Raw genomic sequence first — 14,986 nt, forward strand, 5'->3', positions numbered from 1 at the left:
GTTATTAAATCGCAGAATACGGTACTCCACCTGCCCGAGGGTTCGATTCACTTTGGTGAATCCAAACAAGTTCGTTAAAAGACCCGAGTCGCACAATATAACACAAACCTGCTTATCGAGCCATCGGAAGAGCAGCAGCTCCAGTGTTCTGCGAGGTCAGAGTACTGTTTTTGTCAAAGGAGTCTGGACGCTTTGAAGAGAGCATAAAATGACTGTATTCCCCCTCTGGAAAGGACGGTCTGACTGCACGGTACAGCGCTGTACACTCTGGATAAGTGCCTCATGCAGCCCACTTCAAAGAATCCAAACTATCCCTTTTTAATGCTGTTAAAATCATAGAATCAACAACAGTGCACTGACATGATCTGTTGATATTCATGTACTTCTTCCAAGTCAATTCAACTGACTTAAGAGGGTCGAGTTTGTCACCCACGTTTTTCTCTCCACAGCCTCCTGACCTACTGACATGAGACGTTGTCTTCTCCCCAGACTCCGGACAAAGCTTAAACTACGGGATTAACCGTCTGTGTTCACAACCAACACGGCTTTAGTGTCCTCGACCGCCGGTTTTTGTGGTCGTCTTGTTTTAGTTTAACCCGATACCTTATTGACGGTAAACGCAGAATACCTGATCGTTGTCACGACGCACCTAAAGGGTGGCAGTATTTACACAGAACGGGTCTTCAAGGCCCTCTCGTCTTCCTTCGAAAGGTTTTTATTTTGTGAGACGGTGTTGCAGGTAGTCGGCAGCTGATGGACTAATGATCCAGACAAGATTAAGATACTTCCTTAAGTGCTTTTCTGACCTACAACAGGGTGCTGTAACAGGCAAGCAAAAATACCTCATTTATTACCCTGCATGTCATTAAAGCTGAGCATTTGTCAAGTGTCCTACAACTTGTGAATGTGATGTTTCGTTCACTTATTCATTTGATTTGAGTCTGTAATGTTCATTTTCCGGTGCCGTCACTTTTATTTATGATGCTTTCTCACACACAAGTATGTTTATCCCGCCATCACATCGCTAACCATAACAGTCGTAGCCTGATGGTTACATTTATTAAGGTCACTTGTGCCTACCTGCTCGCCCAGATGCAGCTCATGAAGAGAAGGAAAAAAAACATAAACGTTGGACACAAAGGGGGTCACATTGTTAAACCAACTTCTGATGTGTTTTTGAAAATGGCTCTTAAGCATATGCAATTTACAGCGGGGCAAAACCCATTTATGTTCAAATCCAAACTGAAAATGTGCCCAACAAGAAACTGCAGGTTCGTGGAGTTTTATCCAGGCAACTGTGCTGCTAAACGTGCTTCTACTTTTGAACGAAACACTCACGAGTAGAATCAGTATTAATAATAATAATTTGTGTTACTGTAAGTTCTTGTAAAACTGGCTCTTTTTAAATTGTTTTAATTTATAAAATAATGTATGGGATCTTCACCCCCCATATAGATGAACAAAGTAATTTAATTTACTAGATTGACTTGATTAGCTGGAATTAAGGCTGCTGGTTGGATAAGGACATGCAGCAGTTGGTCTGTAATGCAGAGGGGCGGCCAGACCCGTGCTGCCATGGTGACCACAGGAGGAGTTCACCAAACTGGGAAATAGAGTAACAGCCACCACCTGTAACTTGAGATGCAGGTACACGTGAGGCGGAAATCACTCGAAGTTTCCTTGAAGTATCTGAATGAAGAAAACAGCCTTCAATTGATGTTCAGTTCCCTTATTTGTCCTGTAAAGCTACATTTTAATGTTTCTTATGAATGTGATTTATAAGTTAAATCCCTTGCTGTACCTCACTAGTCCAAAGCTGACTTCAAGTCATTGACTTGATTCCAGCCCCGTGGTGCGTCTGATGTGAGTTTTACTTCTTTTACACTTGTCTGTTTTAGGCGTTTGTAACTTCTCCACTGTTACTGCATGTTTTTTTGTTTTTTTTCGTTTCTCTTCTTTTTTTTTTATGATGACACTGACATGGATCGGATTGAAAAATCATGTTGCATTGATGCCTCTTTTTTAAAATAAATGGGTCAATACATTAAACTTTTGCTTGTGTTGTGTGTGTGTGTGTGTGAGAGAGATTGTACCTGCCCAAAGTCCATAATGACTGAACGTTATGCCACTGACTAGTTCAATCAACAATCAATAGACATTATTTAGGAATGAAATCATTCATCCCGATGTCACAAAAGGCTGTGCTCATTTTGAGGGGTGTTCCTGTTGAAATCATGGCCGGAAAAGTCAAAATGGAAATCTCCACGCAGAGTCTGCAGACGGATGAGGAACCCGGCTAAGCTTCTTTTTTAATTCACACCTAAAGTGCCTAAAATAAATAACATTTAACACAGAGATTTAAAAAAAATGCAAGCAAAGATGCGTTAGTGAGGGGGAGATGATTCCACTTGTCTTAAGTTCTGTGTCACTGGTCATGTGACCACCAGAATAGAGGCACTAAAGTGGCACGCTGCGATCATATTGTAAATATGTTGTCGGGAGCCCGATATGACAAATAAATTCTAATGAAAATAGTTTGATACTTGTAAGTTGTGGTCTGCCGTGACTTCCAAAACATCTGGAACCCGTTGCCATGCCAACAGATCTCCAGGTTGGGATGGCAGTTTCACTTTTCAAGTCCAAGGCCATGTGTTCCCCAAAATGAAAGATGCCTCTAAAAAGTGAATGCACATTCCTGGACATGGATCCAGTTATTAGAAGGGTCGTGACCTTTTTCCATCCATGACGAGCTCCAGCTGTGAAATGACGTGTTGACAGCAGCTCCTTTAGGGTTCTGTTTGAGCCTTTGGAGATGGAGGTTATCAGTATTCTCAGCCACGGTCGGAAATGTTCACATTCTATCAAAATAACTGATGATAAAAATGAGGTGTCCATGAGTGTTTTTTTCCCAATATATTTTATGAGAATACAAAAGTATTCTTGCCCTCAAAGGTGAATAATTTGATTTTAGAACGACCCACAGACTGCACGCTCTCTTCATTTTTGGTTTTCTGCATTCTAGAAAAATGACAGAATATAGTAGTATAATATATTTTATTTCAATAAAAACAGTATGTATGGGAGTTATCGCCAATTAATGTACCTCTTATATCCAGTACGCTTATCTTTGACTTTTTTCGACACGGTTGGATGTTTGAGCCTAATCTGTCAATTCTTTGTTTCTTTACCTTCTTCTCCTCCTTTGCCTGTCTCTCTCTCCCTCTCTTCATGATCTCTCTCTCTCTCTCGCTCTCTCTCTCTCTCTCTCGCTCTCTCACTCTCTTCATGATCTCTCCTCCCTCCCTCCCTCCTCTAGCTCTGACTCTGCCCTCAGTTAGCTTATCTGCAGGGGAGGGAAATGTGAAAGTGTTGATGGTGCCAGTCCCAATACCGGTCTTCATTCCAGTGCCCATGAACATGTACTCCCAGCACACACCAGTTCCAATGGCCATGCCCGTTCCCGTACGTCCCATCGCATCAGTAGTTCAAATGAATTCAAAACCATTCACGTGCCTTGTAGCATCAAATACAACGTGACCTTGTTTCTCCTGTTTTCCACAGGTTCCAGTACCCATCGTCGTGTTAGCGCAGAAGAAGGACATGAAAGACGCAGCAGTCCAGTCAGAGCTTGTGACTGTGGGGGAAGAGAGACAGGAAGGTGGGCCTGTTTCCAGTTTCTTTTGTCCTGATTTTATTGCACTTGTGTCGTATATAGTTTGAGGTATGCTACATCAATCAATCCCAAGTACTCAAATATCAAAGGCTTAACTACCCATATGTCACCTCGTCTTTGTTGGTTGTTGTGGGTCTGCTGCAGACCAGAGCAGCTCTTTCAACGGAGACGTGAAGTCAGAGGCGGTCCCTCCCAAAATCCGTGAAGACGAGGAGACTGAAAAAGCAGTGCAAGCCGACCTGCCACTTACTGTAAGTGCAGAGAGCATCCCAGAATCAAGTGATCCCCAACTTCATACCCAGCCAGAGGGGACCACGACGACCAGCGACCCACCATGCACCAGTGCTGAGCCTCAACCTCCCTCCTCTCCAATGATGGACTTGGAGACTGACATCCCGAATGGTGAGATATCATCTTACTATTTAAGGGGGGAAAAATAACGATTTGGTTTCTAAGTCTGCTCTGAATAGTTTTCTCTCCTGACTTAAGACTTAATAACATTGTTATTGTTGTGATACTCATTCCACAAGAGGCTGAAGTGCACCACTATTGATTGCATGACCTAAAAAAAAAGGAGTAAAAGCATTCCTGTTTTCTTCCAGGTGAGTTTTAATTGACATAAAGGCCGACACACAAACTCACCTGGAGGAAAATATGAATGTCTCCAGTCCTCTTTAGAACATGGGGTAGTGGTGGCTTCTTGTGGCTGAAATGAGTATTACAGTCATAAACTCAAACGAAATGTCGTCTGTCGAAACTAATTTGACAGGTGAAATGGAATAAAAAGGTAGCACCCTCTTAATAATCTTGCCAAAAGAAGTGTTTCCACTTGACAACATGTTTTCTCAGATGAGAAGAAAATACAATTGATGAACTCAGAAAGATTGTCCTGGCAAAACCTTATAGTTTTCACCCCAAAATGAATGTTTAAAAAAGACATATATTGTGTGTGTGTTTTTACAGAATCGTTGGATCAGAAGTCACCTGCTCCACGAAGAGGCGTGAAAAGACCCAGAGAAGGTTACTCCGGACGGAAACGGGTAGGACTCCCCTGATAGTTCAGCAGTATTTCATTCATTCATGTTAGCAGCCTCTGATTTTAATTCTACTGACTTAAGTTTGTGGGCAGACAAGTTGTCTTGCAGGCTGCTCTGTTTATAGAACCAAAAAGGTTTGAAGTGCATTGTCCGCTCACGGTCAACCTTCCAGTCGCGTGAACCGTTTCCCACAACACCCAGTGTTCGTTTTGCATTTTTCCATCCGTCCAGGGTCGAAGACGAACTGTCCCGCTGAACCGCAACGCAGCGGTGACTCCAGCAGCCGCCAAACTGAACCACCTGTACGGGGTTAAAGCCTGGAGGAGTTGGGTCCGACAACAGAACAAACACCCGGGACAATGTGAGCCTCAGTTCTCTTCCAAGTCCAGTCTGATCGCTTCCTCTGAGCCGTTTAGTGGTCCTATTGTCACAGGCTTTTATTCCAAACCAGTGGTGTTCATGGCCTCTCTCCCTGCAGCCGATCTAGTGGATATCAAAGAGGACGTCGTTCAGTGTGACTCTGCTGAGCTGAGCTTTGCTCTGGCTCACTTCATCAGAGACGTGAGACGGCCCAACGGAGAGGCCTACAGGCCAGACAGCATCTTCTACCTCTGTCTGGGGATACAGCAGGTACGCACACGCACACACACACACACACACACACACACACACACACACACACACACACACACACACACACACACACACACACACACACACACACACACACACACACACACACACACACACACACACACACACACAGTTTCTTACTGCCTTATTTTCCCGTCTCCCTCTCTCTGGACAGTATCTGTTCATAAAGGGCCGCATAGAGAACATCTTCACCGACGAGCTGTACAGTCAGTTTGCTACCAAGATCAGCGGGATGCTGTCGCTCTGGAAACCTAGACTCCTACCGAGTGGTATGATCGCTTACATAAAGTCATCATCCTTCAGATTTTCATTTAATTACAACCGAATTTCGATACTGTTTATTGTTGGATTTCTTTCCTGCGATATCCATTCGGTGTATTTTCTCTAAATAATGGTCTCTCGAGTTCTAATTGATTGTGGCGTAGTCCGACATTCCCGTGATGGATTCAGATCACTAATCACTTTAAAGTTGCTCTAATCTATATTTTTATAACAGCGGGTGGAGATGTTTTGATCTAGACTCGCAGATTCTCCGATACCTGATCCATACATTTCAGTCTGTATCAGTTGAAACATACCACAGCATGCAGCGGAGGCCTCCTGAACAGGTTGCCTCGTCTCTCCTCCTCTAGGTGCTCCTGTTTCCTCCCGTGTGGTGGAGTCCTACCTGTGGGAGTGCAAGCAGCTGGGCGCCTACTCGCCCATCGTGTTGCTCAACACGCTGCTCTTCTTCTGCGCCAAACACTTCGGCTTCACCACACTGGCGCAGCACCAAGGCCTCTCCTTCACCAACTTCACACGACACTCCAAACCCTGCTACCGAGCTGGCAAAACCCACTCCCTCCGACACCACAGAAGCAGCACCGCCACGCCGCACACAGGTGTGTGTGTGTCTTTTCACACCGGAGGTGTGATGGTGGCAGTGTGTGTCGATGCTGCTGTGCTTTTAAGCGGTGGCTTACATTTTCACCCACGACCATATTTAGGACAAAATATCAGAAGAAGAATAGAAAAGAATACTATTTCCAGACACCACATTTAAACCGATTTATAAACTGTGCCAAAAAGCAGGTTGTGTTACGGTTTCTGTTTGTTTTTAGAGCGATTGAGAAAAAGACAGGGTGAGGAAGAAGGGGACCTCGAGATGCTGGAAGATGTCTCCAACCGTCTACACTGTCCTGTCAGACTCTACGAGTTCTACCTCTCGAGATGGTGAGACGCACACACACACACACACACCCACGCACACACACACACACACACACACACACACACACACACACACACACACACACACACACACACACAAAAGCTTCATCTCCTCTGTCCTCTTGCTCCCTGACAGTCCTGAGTCCATGAAGACCAGAACCAACGTGTTTTTCCTGCAGCCTGAACAGATCGTGAACACTCACAGGTCAGAGCCAGTCCTCCAACATTAAAGACACCCATGCATGAATGTGTCACTTATCACCAGGGCTTCCTATCCACCCTCACATATGCTGCTGAATCACCCAAATAAAACAGTGTTTGTTTTTAGGTTATTAATCAAGATTAAATTGGAGTGAGAATATTACCTACGGTGCTTTTTGAAACATGTGCAAAGGCATCGCGTTACGTTTTCTTCTTAGTCACTTCTAGATTTCCCCAATCAGCTGTTACATTCGCAAAACAGAGAGCCCATTTCTCTAAAAACAATTCGTACCAACGGCACCTCACGACAGATTAACGAGAAAAGCCTGTATAACTTGCTCTCTTCCTCCAAAGTAATTAGCTCTGCCAACGAACATGGCGGTGTTCATGACATGTCCTTCGTGTCACTGTCTCCAAACAAGACGGTTTAGGCCACGGCCTAATACTTAATGTGCACTGTAGGACCTTTTAATGTAAGATATGGAGAAGATTTTGACACTGATAGAAAATGCATACGACTGCAATCCAGGACACATTACTACATACAAAATCTAATAGAAATGTAGATCAAATATGCATGACAGATTATGTAAAGCAGTACCAACCGTTTTGCATGTAGTGATGTATGCAATAGATGTTTGGAGTGAACCAGTAAATACATGTTGATCAAAAGGACATAAGCAATAGATCATGTTTGTAACGGCAGACCTTTATGTATTAATGTAATAAGCAGTAGTTTGGAGAAATGCACCAGTTTTTATATTTATTTTTCACCTTTCCATCTCTGCCCTCAACAGTTCCCACTGGTACACCTCTCAACCGTTAGAGGCCACCACCCTCCAGAGCATGCTCACGCGCATCTTGGCCGTCAGAGAGGTCCAGCAGCACCTGCACGCCACCGCTGCTGCTGCTGCTGCTGCTGCTGCTGCCGGCAACGACAGTTTACAATGAGGCGGAGCTCTGCTTCTTCACACCCTGCAGCAGCCATTCAGACGGAGGCTGGGTTCTTTGAAACGGGGCAGACGGAGTGAGACGCGACGAGAGGACAACGTTGTCACACGCGACCGTAGCATTTAGTTTACTCGGTGGCCATCCGCCCCCCACGACCGCACGATGAGTTTACAAGCATCCAATACTCTAAATTATTTTAAAAAGGAGTGTGATGCCCATCACTTGTAATGTGGCAGGTTTATTTACTCTCAGTAATGTCCATGCCAAGCCTGTCAGAGGAACTCTTTGCTTCAGGTACTAGGCCGGTGTGAGCAGCGAACCGCGTGCGAGGACCGTCGGTTGCTGACGTAGACGGCGGCGATGGGTTTACATCTATCAGGCCCTGAGGGATCTGTTCACTGATGGGTTTACATCCATCAGGGATCTGTTCACTGATGGGTTTACGTCCATCAGGCCCTGAGGGATCTGTTCACTGATGGGTTTACATCTATCAGGCCCTGAGGGATCTGTTCACTGATGGGTTTACATCTATCAGGCCCTGAGGGATCTGTTTACTGATGGGTTTACGTCCATCAGGCCCTGAGGGATCTGTTCACTGATGGGTTTACGTCCATCAGGCCCTGAGGGATCTGTTCACTGATGGGTTTACGTCCATCAGGGATCTGTTCACTGATGGGTTTACGTCGATCAGGCCCTGAGGGATCTGTTCACTGATGGGTTTACGTCGATCAGGCCCTGAGGGATCTGTTCACTGATGGGTTTACATCCATCAGGCCCTGTGGGATCTGTTCACTGATGGGTTTACATCTATCAGGCCCTGTGGGATCTGTTCACTGATGGGTTTACATCCATCAGGCCCTGTGGGATCTGTTCACTGATGGGTTTACATCTATCAGGCCCTGTGGGATCTGTTCACTGATGGGTTTACATCTATCAGGCCCTGAGGGATCTGTTCACTGATGGGTTTACATCCATCAGGCCCTGTGGGATCTGTTCACTGATGGGTTTACATCCATCAGGCCCTGTGGGATCTGTTCACTGATGGGTTTACATCCATCAGGCCCTGTGGGATCTGTTCACTGATGGGTTTACATCTATCAGGCCCTGTGGGATCTGTTCACTGATGGGTTTACATCCATCAGGCCCTGAGGGATCTGTTCACTGATGGGTTTGAATGTTCTGTGTTATCGTTTCTTTCCCCGCTTTGCATCAGCACGGTATTCATGAATTGCTTTTAAATTTCACCAAAATCTAAAACAATGACATTTTGGTAACTTTATTACAATCGGCGTATGTACGCACAGGTACACACACACACACACGACATTTGACCTCTGCATCATTCAACCCATCCTCATCATTAGGAGCAGTGGCCTGCTGTTCAGTATTTCGCTCGTGGTTGAACGGCGACCGGCTCCACCCGCTGAGACACAGACGCCCACCAGTGAGCAGGGATTTGTAACTTGACTTGTGCGGCGCTTTCATCCATAAAAGAAAAAAGAAAGCTTGTCCTCTCAGTTCAAGTGAAGACCTCGAGGCTTCACTTGAACTGACATCCAGTTTAGTTTTGAGAAATGACGCCTCAAATATGTCGTTTAACAAAACGCATCGACCAATATAAGATTGAATATGTTGTTAAATCAGTATACGGTATAACAGTGTGCCCCTTGCAACGATGGAGGAGACTCACAGTGCCTCTCATCTTTTGTTGTTTTATGGTTTGTCTCGTTATCTGATGATTACGATGTTCTGTTAGATTCTTCATCCTGTGTGGCCTTAACTCCCCCCAAAGAACGTCCCCTTCTCCCTGGGTTCCCTCACATGGCTTTTGGAGGTGAAGTGGAGGAGTGGCTCATTACCAACATCCACTTGTGGCGACTCCTTCAGGCCCGCGTGCCACCATTGGCATGCGGGCGAGTAACAGTGTGGAACAGAGGGTTTTTGTGTAAATGCTGAAGGGCCCTCCAAGCAGCATGCCGCGTGTATGGGTGGAATGAAATTACACCTCCGTTGAAGTTTAAAACTTTGATGTGGTGTCATAATTAAACATAATCCCTAAAGTCATGCCTAATGTTGATATGGCACAAAAATATGACTTCATATAAAAAAAGGTTGCTGACTCCTGCCCTGCACCTCGATAGCACAGCTTCATTTACAGACCACCGTGATCGATTATAGAATATTAAGAATTATGGCCGCACCATTATCATGACTGGGAGTGTTATTATTATGATTATGATTAGGGGCCTCCGTTCCCTATATGCTTTCCCTGTAAATATTCCGGTAACTCTCCTCTTTTTAACTTGCCTTTGTTCGCTGATTTGAAAAGTGGAATTGGGAGACAGCTCAGAGTACTATCACAATACTTCTCTAAACTCCAAAACCCCAGACTTTCCCTGTTTTATGACTAATGGTTTGTATGGTATTGTGTGTTTTTTTTGTTGGCCGTACATCCAATCAAAAGCAAGTATTATGACAATGTGCCTAAGGTATTTACCACTGTGTCTGTCACAGATAAAAGCTGCAATGGACCTCTGATGTTTCAAAATTGGCAGATAGATATTCAAAACAGACTAAATATGCAAAGCATGTTTGGCTCACAGGGTTGTTGCTCACAAACATGTCTGGACATATCTTATCATGTTCATTTGACATCAATGATTCATAGAGTTCTGGATCATGATAAAAAAAATGTCATAGCATCTTAAAAACTCATATGAATTCTGCTTGTTTACTGGACCAGTTTTGATTTTGCTGAAAATGTTAGCACTTTGTTCTTTTGTTACCTCGTCATAATGGATCTATTTTGTTCGTGACAGCTCTTATTATATTTTGTCATGAAGGCCGACGTGCCTTGACTTTCGCCTCATGCTCATGTTTTATATCCGATCTGTGTTCCAGTGTGAAAGCCCCGATCGGGAGTTAACCGGCGTCTGCTGCGTCGACCCAAACAAAGAGTAAACGACACACTGTAACACGCTGCTGGTGCAGAAGAAACTTTTAAAAGGAAGTTTTATTGTCATGCAAAAAATGCTGTATTGTCATCAAGTATTAAAAAGTGACGTTTGTGCATTTTTAAAATGCAATAAAATGTTTAAACTGTTTAAGATCAGTATCCGTCACACATTTTCTCACTGAGACCTTAAGTACGAATTATATTTAATAAGGGAATGCATCAGTTATTAATGGATTCCCTTCTCTTTAATGTTAACTCCTATTCTCTCAGTCTCACTAATAAGCATTAATATGAAGCACAATGTGATGGAAGATTTGGAAAAACTCTGGTGTGTATATTAGCATCCAGATATCAATTGAATGTGGTCAGATGATATTCTTTACCAATAAGTCCCTTTGGACACATCTTTCTTTAAACATATACATAAACACAAATATTAGGTTAAAAAAAAGAAAAAAGTTTGAGTAGTTTTGTGTAGTCAGTGAGCTTGTTGAGGGGCAAAGGGAAGTTTGATAACAGCCGAGAAGGATCAGTTATCAGCCCTGTGGTCGCTTCTGCTGGATAACTTCCTTTGACCTGATGGACAGAAACTTTACATAACAGGCTTAAAGCACTGATTTTGCGTAGATGTCATACTGACATTATCATTGTATGCATATTCTCTCAAAATATAAAAGATGGTAAGAATGTTCATTTGAATTTGAACATTAAATACAACTAAACCAGTCTACTTAAACGTTCACCCACGCACTGAACCGCTTCCTATTTTCCATGAGACAAAAGGTCTAGCTATATTTGGACACGGGTGTCTGGTGGATCAGGAAGGACACTTTTGAGATTTATAATTTGAGCTTTACAAAAAATGATTAATCAATTGTAATAAAAAGTCCTATTTATACGTCGCTACAAGTAAATACACAGCTTAGGAACAAGTCATCAAATCTTTATTAAAATCCAGCTAGACAGTCAATAATGTAGCGCTTACCACTTCCTGACATTATGTATAGCTTTCAACTCTTAGTGCATGGAGGTCATTTTTATTACATTTTTTTGCTGAATGAAACAGTTTCATTCCAAAAGCAGGAAATAAGAAGAAGACAGAAAAGAGACAGAACAAACATTTAAAAACCAAGGCTGGAGAAATCCTTTCCACCCACTGCTACGGCTGGACAAGAGTCCCATATTATCTTTTGATATTTATCCACGGAAGAACTGTGCGATTTTAAACTGTTTGCCAAATTATTGTTTTAAAGCCGGATATCATTTATTCTACGACAATCTGAACCATGTTTGCCGAGCCATAACTGTTGTATAGAAAGAAGGAAGATGTCATGGTCAGTGTCTAGGCCATGTCCTCTTCACCCTCCTCTTCAAACTCGCCCTCTTCCTCAGCAGTGGCCTCCTGGTACTGCTGGTACTCTGACACCAGGTCATTCATGTTGCTCTCAGCCTCCGTGAACTCCATCTCGTCCATGCCCTCGCCCGTGTACCTAGAACAAGTAAACTCTTACTCGCATGCATTGGGTCTAGGAATTCTGGGTAAGGAACGAGACAAGCACTTTTCTTTCATTTACTCACCAGTGGAGGAAAGCCTTGCGGCGGAACATGGCGGTGAACTGCTCTGAGATGCGCTTGAACAGCTCTTGGATGGCTGTGCTGTTGCCGATGAAGGTGGCGGCCATCTTGAGGCCGCGGGGCGGGATGTCACAGACGGCCGTCTTGACGTTGTTGGGGATCCACTCGACGAAGTAGCTGCTGTTCTTGTTCTGCACGTTCAGCATCTGCTCGTCCACCTCCTTCATGGACATGCGGCCCCTGAAGATGGCGGCGACGGTAAGGTAGCGCCCGTGGCGGGGGTCACACGCCGCCATCATGTTCTTGGCGTCGAACATCTGCTGGGTGAGTTCAGGGACCGTCAATGCCCTAAAAAGGGGTTGGACAATATGAATTAGGATTTATTTTAAATGTATTTAGCTTAACACAGCTTGTGAAAAAGCGAGCTGATGCCTCTACCTGTACTGCTGGCTGCCACGGCTGGTCAGCGGGGCAAAGCCCGGCATGAAGAAGTGCAGCCGGGGGAAGGGCACCATGTTGACGGCCAGCTTCCTCAGATCAGCGTTGAGCTGGCCGGGGAAGCGCAGGCAGGTGGTTACCCCACTCATGGTGGCAGAGACGAGGTGGTTGAGGTCCCCGTAGGTGGGCGTGGTGAGCTTTAGTGTACGGAAGCAGATGTCATACAGGGCCTCATTATCAATGCAATAGGTCTCATCTGTGTTCTCCACCAGCTGGTGGACGGAGAGGGTGGCGTTGTACGGCTCCACCACGGTGTCCGACACCTGGGGGGAGGGGGAGAGAGAGAGAGAGAGAGATGGGAATGGCATTAAAAGAAGCACACGGGTGGGACAAATATTGAAAGTTGAAATATTAGCTGCATGTCGAACCTTGGGCGAAGGCACCACACTAAAAGTGTTCATGATGCGGTCCGGGTACTCCTCGCGGATCTTGCTGATGAGCAGGGTCCCCATGCCGGAGCCGGTACCCCCTCCAAGGGAGTGTGTGAGCTGGAAACCCTGGAGGCAATCGCAGCTCTCTGCCTCCTTCCTCACCACATCCAGGACCGAGTCCACCAGCTCGGCTCCCTCGGTGTAGTGGCCTTTGGCCCAGTTGTTTCCCGCTCCGCTCTGGCCTGTGGTATATGCAAACAGGGTAATCCGTCACTACTACAGTGTCTACCATGTCTCACACAATGCACCGAAGGAGACCGACTCCTTCACTCATGCAGAGAAAACCCTTTAAAAATAATGTAGGTATGCCAACATCCATAAACCCAAGTCAAAACACACATTTGTTCACATTTAGATTCTCACCAAAGACAAAGTTGTCGGGTCTGAAGATTTGGCCAAAGGGGCCAGACCTCACAGAGTCCATTGTTCCTGGCTCCAAGTCCACCAGCACTGCACGGGGGACATATTTGCCACCTGGAGATTGAATACAAGCAGACAAATTACTATTATTAATACAAGTTACACACATAGTGATGGAACAACTTATCAGGTTAAGACCGACCTGGGAGCTTTCCTCATTTTTTTAAACGTTAGTATGCATTAAGTACTTGGCTTTTTTAAATGTTGATCACACAAGTGCAAAAAAATATTCAATCTAAATAATTATTAAATATGAATAATATAAATTATTATGACAATACTGATATTATTATTTTTATTGGAAGCTAAATAATGTTCACACGGGTAGGATTTAAATTACAGCAGAGTCGGTGGAGCGACAATCTAGAGAGATAACTTTCTTTTCTTCGCTCATAAAGGCTTCTATAGCCCTACAGGTCCTGGCCTCAAAACAAGACAACACATTAAAGCTAACATCATATGTATCGTATATATTTGGGATAATATCTCTCGCGAGCTGGGGGGGTTTGTTGACTTGCTGCGCCATGGAAACGGAGCCGGTAACTAGGAAGGAGAGTTAACCGTGACTTGGATTGGCGTCTCGCGGGACAGGGGGGAGATGGCGTCGTCCTGCCGGACGGCTGCGGTACTAGCGGGGCTCCCCGCTAGATTAGCTAACCCCGACGGTGTCGCCCCGGGACCCGACGAGGAGCGGAGCGACATTCACCTGTTGCCTCGTTGTAGTACACGTTGATGCGCTCCAGCTGCAGGTCGCTGTCCCCGTGGTACGTCCCGGACGGGTCGATACCATGCTCGTCGCTTATGACCTCCCAGAACTATAAGAGGGGGAAAAGGAATAAAAGAGAGTGGAAAACAACGGCTACTTTAACAGGCTTACCAGCGTGACGCAGGCCAACGGCCACCCTTAGCGCCGTTGCTAAGTAAGCTAGTGTATCTGCCCGCCCAAACCAAATGTTAAAGTTCACGCACTTGTTCATCGAGTTAAGACTTAATTTTATAAGCAAAAACCGTTCATACCTTCGCTCCGATTTGATTTCCACACTGGCCCGCCTGAAGGTGCACGATTTCTCTCATTTTGATGGTGATTTAAACACAACAACTTCCGAACAAACGACTGAAAACAGACCAAGTTGCTTCACTCTCGCGCTCAAGCAACGGACTAACCTGAGAAGGTTACAGTGTTGCGTCAACAACAGTTGGCCGATGAACGCTATTGGACCAATGACACGTCGGTCAAGGCACAGCGGACATCTCATTGGTGGGGAGAGAAATTATGGGTTTAGAGTTTTGATTGGATGGTAATCGAAGGGAGCTCTGTTGTCACGGTGACGCCAAATAGACTCGAATACACAGCAGCGTTTCTGGTGAGACTCTGTGAACC

General features: G+C 44.9%; 3 protein-coding genes across 3 annotated transcripts in view; 2 read left to right on the top strand and 1 right to left on the bottom strand.

Annotated features, from left to right (window-relative positions):
• LOC117751338 (histone H3.v1-like) overlaps window positions 1–2,049 on the top strand; it is a 3,557-nt gene extending 1,508 nt beyond the window's left edge. The window contains exon 2 of the mRNA XM_034563141.1: window positions 450–2,049. Coding sequence (XP_034419032.1) covers window positions 450–457 — 8 coding nt within the window. The 3' untranslated portion in view covers window positions 458–2,049. The remainder of the gene's footprint in view (window positions 1–449) is intronic.
• LOC117751543 (zinc finger MYM-type protein 4-like) overlaps window positions 1–7,725 on the top strand; it is a 23,719-nt gene extending 15,994 nt beyond the window's left edge. The window contains exons 20-30 of the mRNA XM_034563461.1: window positions 3,317–3,462; window positions 3,562–3,673; window positions 3,812–4,075; window positions 4,637–4,713; window positions 4,942–5,071; window positions 5,189–5,340; window positions 5,519–5,633; window positions 5,997–6,245; window positions 6,465–6,576; window positions 6,710–6,778; window positions 7,572–7,725. Of these exons, the coding sequence (XP_034419352.1) occupies window positions 3,317–3,462; window positions 3,562–3,673; window positions 3,812–4,075; window positions 4,637–4,713; window positions 4,942–5,071; window positions 5,189–5,340; window positions 5,519–5,633; window positions 5,997–6,245; window positions 6,465–6,576; window positions 6,710–6,778; window positions 7,572–7,725 (1,580 nt within the window). The remainder of the gene's footprint in view (window positions 1–3,316; window positions 3,463–3,561; window positions 3,674–3,811; window positions 4,076–4,636; window positions 4,714–4,941; window positions 5,072–5,188; window positions 5,341–5,518; window positions 5,634–5,996; window positions 6,246–6,464; window positions 6,577–6,709; window positions 6,779–7,571) is intronic.
• Window positions 7,726–11,603: 3,878 nt separating this feature from the next.
• LOC117751336 (tubulin beta-4B chain) lies at window positions 11,604–14,785 on the bottom strand. Its single transcript, XM_034563139.1, has 7 exons — window positions 14,623–14,785; window positions 14,312–14,420; window positions 13,549–13,659; window positions 13,123–13,367; window positions 12,695–13,017; window positions 12,260–12,604; window positions 11,604–12,171 (listed from the first exon to the last, which is right to left on the bottom strand). The coding sequence occupies exons 1-7, from the start codon at window positions 14,677–14,679 to the stop codon at window positions 12,024–12,026; spliced, it is 1,338 nt and encodes a 445-aa protein (XP_034419030.1). The 5' UTR covers window positions 14,680–14,785; the 3' UTR covers window positions 11,604–12,023.
• Between the last annotated feature and the right edge of the window lie 201 nt (window positions 14,786–14,986).

Source organism: Cyclopterus lumpus, chromosome 22 (assembly GCF_009769545.1).
Source record: "Cyclopterus lumpus isolate fCycLum1 chromosome 22, fCycLum1.pri, whole genome shotgun sequence".
NCBI classification, from domain to species: domain Eukaryota; kingdom Metazoa; phylum Chordata; class Actinopteri; order Perciformes; family Cyclopteridae; genus Cyclopterus; species Cyclopterus lumpus.

Excerpts from the sequence above, each read along its gene's own strand:
- LOC117751336 (XM_034563139.1), bottom strand. The coding sequence starts at position 14,679 with ATGAGAGAAATCGTGCACCTTCAGGCGGGCCAGTGTGGAAATCAAATC. Across the intron at positions 14,421-14,622 it reads GAAATCAAATCGGAGCGAAG|TTCTGGGAGGTCATAAGCGA; the intron begins GTATGAACGGTT and ends CCCCTCTTATAG. Across the intron at positions 12,172-12,259 it reads CGCAAGGCTTTCCTCCACTG|GTACACGGGCGAGGGCATGG; the intron begins GTGAGTAAATGA and ends TACTTGTTCTAG.